This window comes from Eimeria mitis, genomic scaffold, assembly GCF_000499745.2.
Source record: "Eimeria mitis Houghton genomic scaffold, Emh_scaff147, whole genome shotgun sequence".
In the NCBI taxonomy this organism is placed as follows: domain Eukaryota; phylum Apicomplexa; class Conoidasida; order Eucoccidiorida; family Eimeriidae; genus Eimeria; species Eimeria mitis.
The window spans coordinates 16,005-20,892 of NW_013569382.1; the positions used below are offsets into that span (position 1 = coordinate 16,005).

At 46.7% G+C, this 4,888-nt stretch overlaps 1 protein-coding gene across 1 annotated transcript in view; it reads left to right on the top strand.

Moving 5' to 3' along the window:
* The window catches only part of EMH_0097900 (Rhoptry neck protein 5, related), a gene marked incomplete at both ends in the record, with an annotated part of 11,730 nt that extends 7,259 nt beyond the window's left edge, over positions 1-4,471 (top strand). Inside the window, 9 exons of the mRNA XM_013495208.1 lie at positions 215-662; positions 1,429-1,479; positions 1,750-1,994; positions 2,224-2,320; positions 2,672-2,902; positions 3,104-3,313; positions 3,893-3,973; positions 4,067-4,153; positions 4,404-4,471. Coding sequence (XP_013350662.1) covers positions 215-662; positions 1,429-1,479; positions 1,750-1,994; positions 2,224-2,320; positions 2,672-2,902; positions 3,104-3,313; positions 3,893-3,973; positions 4,067-4,153; positions 4,404-4,471 — 1,518 coding nt within the window. The remainder of the gene's footprint in view (positions 1-214; positions 663-1,428; positions 1,480-1,749; positions 1,995-2,223; positions 2,321-2,671; positions 2,903-3,103; positions 3,314-3,892; positions 3,974-4,066; positions 4,154-4,403) is intronic.
* Positions 4,472-4,888: the final 417 nt, after the last annotated feature.

Below are 4,888 nucleotides of genomic sequence, written 5' to 3' on the forward strand. Positions count from 1 at the left end.
CTCTCTCTCTCTCTCTCTCTCTCTCTCTCTCTCTCTCTCTCTCTCTCTCTGTCTCTCTCTCTGTCGCTCTCTGTCTCTTCCTAAGCACCTTCCCGCCCATCTTTTTTAATACCTCTACTAAATAGTTACTGCTGCGGAAAATGTTTGCTTAGATAGAACAGAAGGAACTGTCTCCTGCATGTATTGTGGTGTTTGCCTGTCTCTCTGTCTCCAGCCTCCCGAGGCAGAGAAGCAGCGGCTACGAGGAGCAGCAGAGAAGTTGTTGAGTGTATGGGGGGAGGAGACAGGCGGCAGATTGAAGAAGAGGGACAAAAAAGGATATCCTATAGATGGGGATCTCCTTAGGACAATCGAAGACTATAGCTGGGGGCTGGAGCGTTATGTCGGCCTCTTGCTGCAGTCTCCTCAGACAAAGCATTTATTTAACCTTTCTGCTCACACGTGGGTGCAACTGCGGGGTATTTATAATGCAGCTGAAGGATTTAAACCCGATAAAGGCAGTAAAGTGTCTCCAAGGAACAAACAGCTCGCTGCCGTCTTCAGCAAACTATGGTTCGATTCAGATGCTGCGCTGCTGCAGCAGCAAAGGGAACAGCAGCAAGGACAAACCCAAGTTATTAGACCATTTGCTGCTATGCTTGCGTCGATTGCTCTTCAAGTTGGTGAGTATTGACACGAGCCGTAGACCACAAAACAGAGAATCCATTTGTTTGTCCTCGTCTTTATTTGTATATATTTGTATTTCTTTGTATTTCTTTCAACTTGTGTGAATTTTTATTTACTTGTATCTTTACTGAGTTGTATATATTTATATTTACCCTTTATATATATATATATATATATATATATATATATATTTGTTTGTATCTGCAGCATTCTTCTTGCATACCATAGTGGAGGAGTTTGAGCGGGGCATATGGGGTCAGGTGGGTGCAGCAGTGAAATCATTTTTCCGTGGTTTGTTTAGAAGAGACAGAAAAATGCGGGTACCGAGCAGCTGGAATCAGATTAAGATGAGGGCCCAGGGGCAGCAGACAACAGACCCTAAAGGATTTCAAGGGGCCCTCTATGCGATACAGCAGCTAAGTGATACGTTCTATAAACGATTCATAAAGCCAGCTGTACAACAAAAAGATGCTTCACCTCTTATGCCCGCTTATATTGCCTTTATTCATGCACTCGTTGCACTATGGATGGACAGTGCACAAACAGACAAATTCCAAATCAATAACCCACATATACCCAAAGCAAAAAAGCTCTTCTACTACAGCCTACTCGTACACCGTACGCCAACAATCATGGGTTAGGGCTTAGGGTTTAGGGTTCAGAGTTTGTCGCGTTCCCATTTCACAGGCTACTAGTTGCCTTTAGCACAAACATTTGGAGAGTTTAGGGCTTAGGGTTTAGAGTTTTGAGTTGTGTGTGCAGCGAAAGGTTTGACAGAAGTAGCTGCGGATTTGATAAAGAGCGGCTGCACAGGTGAGGATTCGCCACAGTATCTGCACCCCAACGCACTCAGTTGTAGGAACGCGATGGATATGGCAGAGGACCTGCTGCAGCGGCTGCCTTTGCCGTCGTGGGACTTCGGAAGCGCTCTCCTAAAGAGAGCTCCAGAATTGAATAAAAGAACCTGCTGCTGCGGGTGCTTTTGCTGGTGTTGGTTGATGCTGTTGCTGTTGTTGTTGATGCTCGTGTTGCTGCTGCTGTTATTGTTGGTGCTGTCGTCGTTGGTGTTGCTGCTGTGTGCAGACGTGAAGACGATTGATATGGGTGTGGTGACAGCAACGGTGGAGGTATCAGGCAAACGGCAGACAGCAGGCAGTACCATACTGAAGCAGAAGAAAATATCTGTGAAGCCTTCGAATTTAATTTATAATTTAAATAAACTTCTCGCTATTTATGATGATCCCCTCGATGTCCTTAGAGTGGCGCAAGACCTCGCCTCCCGCTGCAAGGCACCGCACACGCAGCAGCGCCCACAAAAGAGATTCAATGTAAGGCAGCAAGCAGACAGGTCGAAGCTAGACTAGGAGCTGTGTTTGTGCTGTTGCTGCGGCTGCCGTAGCTGTTTCAGCAGCAACAGCAGCTGCTGGTGGTGGTTCGGCTGCTGCGATAGAAGAGCCTGCGGTTGCAGCTTCTTCTAGCGGGCGGCATCTAGAAGTGGGGGAGCTCCTCTGAAGGTTATTTGCTGCTGCTGCTGCTGCTGCTTTGTTTGTGTTGCAGCTAAAGAGCTCGAAGTCGGCCAATCTGGATGACGATAGAACGGTGCAGATGCTGAGCTCAAAGTTCGTGCTGGACTTGTGGTGTCTGCAGTACAAAAGTGCGTTACAATCTGCCCCTATTGCCTCCCTGTTTGTCTCCTTTCTTCTCCCGTTTCGTCTCCTTTTGTCTGCTTTTATCCTTTTGTGTATCCGTATCTCGTCTTTTCTTGGCTTCTATTTTGTCTCTTTTACCTCCCCTTCTTGTTTCTTTTTGTCTTCGTCATTCTTCGTTTGTTTCCTTTTGTCTCCTTTGGCTGTCTTGCGTCTCTGGAGAGAAAGCCAGAGCAGCGCGCACAGCAGCAGCGCACACAGCAGCAAACAAAGCAACAGGATGTACAACAGTAGTAAGCGAAGCACGATCATCGGTCGTGGTGTTTTGTGTTTGTTGCTGTGGCTGCTGGCTGGAGCAGACTTTACAATGAAGAATATGACGGGGGTGCCTCGCGGATCTAACGGTAGCAAACTGTCGCTAATGTTGGAGGCTGAGTTGGACAAGACAGCCGAAATAGTGATAAGACCTTCAGGTGTCCCCTCTTCTTCTTCTTCTTGGGTCTTAAACCTCAAGTGTCCCTTCATGAGAGACTTTATAGATGTGAATATCAAACAGGCAACCAGAAGGGCAATGCTGCAATATGCAATATGTAAGTCAATAAACAAGGCTTAAATGGTAAAGAGAGACCAACAATACCTTTGTTGCTGCTGCTGTTGCTGGTAGTGTGTTTGCTTCTGTTGCTGCGTTTACTGTTGCTGCTGCTGTGTTTTGCCTTCTACGCCTCTACTGTGTTTCTGCTGCCGTTGCATTTGCTGTTGCTGCATTTGCTGCTGCTGCTGCTGGTGTGCAGCGCGTCTGAGCTTGGGCCGTCGTTTGTTGCGTAAGATGCGTGCAATTGGCAATTTCTTTGGGAAGAAGTTCTCCTTTAAGAGGAAGAGAAGTCCTGGATCTGTTGCTAATAAGGAGTTTGCTGTTATTCATGTGGGGACATCTACATGGGATAAAGAGAGACAGAGATTTGAACATACACTCGTATTCAAGCCAGAGGCAATGAGCTGCGGTAACACATATCCCACTTTCTCCTGTCCTGTACCCTTCATCTATCTCATTTCCAGTGTCCCTTGGCGGTCTCATTTTCTGCCGCATGTAATTGTATCCTGTTCTGTGTCCCTAAACTGTCTTTTTCTCTATCCCCTTCATTAACTGCCTCCTGTTCTGTCCCCCGTAATTGTCTCCCTTTCCGTCCCCTTTTTAAACTGTCATGTTTTGTCTCCTTCCTCTTCTGTCTCATTCTTTAGCCTTCTGCTATTTTGTCTCCTCGCATGGTCTCCTTTTTCAGCGCTTTCCTGTCTCCTTGCTTTGTCAACAAACTTCGGCGTGCTGGCTTCACTCTTTCCTCTCTTGACCCTCTTCTGTCGCCTTGATTCATTGTCTCCCTAATCAATGCTCTGTCTCCTTTGCTCTGTTTCCCTCCGTATCTGGTTTCTGTCTCCTTCTTTATCTCTTTTCGGTATCGTTTTTAACATCCTTTTTATTTCCTTTATCTTTTATGTCTCTTTCTTTATCTCTTATCTGTCTCCTTCTTTATCTCCTTGCTGTCTCCTCTCCCCTCTTCCTGGCGTGTTCGTCTTGTCTGCAGGCACTCGGCTAACTGGGCCTCGAACGCCGGTGGATTTCAGGGACGGGGATTTCGTTATTGGCTCGACAGACCTAGCAGCAGGTATCTATCTGTCTCTTCTCAAACCGTAAACCGTAAACCACAACCCCTGAGCCCTAATTCGAGGTTTTGGGCTGTTTGCGCTGTGATATGCAGACGAAGCTGCAGTGTTGTGCGTCAACAAGGGAAATTTGCAGTGCTGGATTACCCCTCGCGCTCTGATGTTTAAAGGATCAACCGAAGGTAAGATCAGCAACGGAACAACAATGACAACAACAACACCACCGCCAATAACGACAACAGCCAGCAGCAGCAACAGCAACAATTATAGTAATAATAATAGCAACCCCACCAATTTGATGTATCCCATATGTTGCAGCTTGCTGCTTTCTGCTTGCCTATAGAGACAGCACGGGGTGTCTCTTCACTTCGCGTTGTCTCTCTGTATCCGGTAGCGCCTCTTTGTTATGTCTTTTGCTGTTTGTCTCCGCAGCGCCAGTGCAACACACAGAGACCCCAGCAGGCCTGTGGTATGCGCGTCTGAGTTCAACTAATCCTTAGTTATATATATATATATATATATATATATATATATATATATATATATATATAAATTACTCCTAAGGAAACACTTGGGCAGCGGCGGGCATTAGCTGTCTCTCGGGCCCTTTTTTAGCTACTGCTGTTGCTGATGCAGCACGAGGCCGGTGCTTTTCAGGAGCAACCGCAGCAGCTGCAGCAGCTGCAGCTGCTGCAGATAAGACCTATCCGCTCATCAGTGAGCCCAATTAGGGGGCACCATACCAATACTGGGATCGCATTCGAGAACCGGGGTCCCATCCCCGCCCCATCCCAACTTGGCATTGCAAATGTGTTTTTCTTTTGAGGAGACCGTTACGGGTAGGGAGTTAAGCAGTGTTAAGCAAGGAGACAGAAGATAGATAGATGAGGAGATAGAAAGGATAAACAAAGAGACAT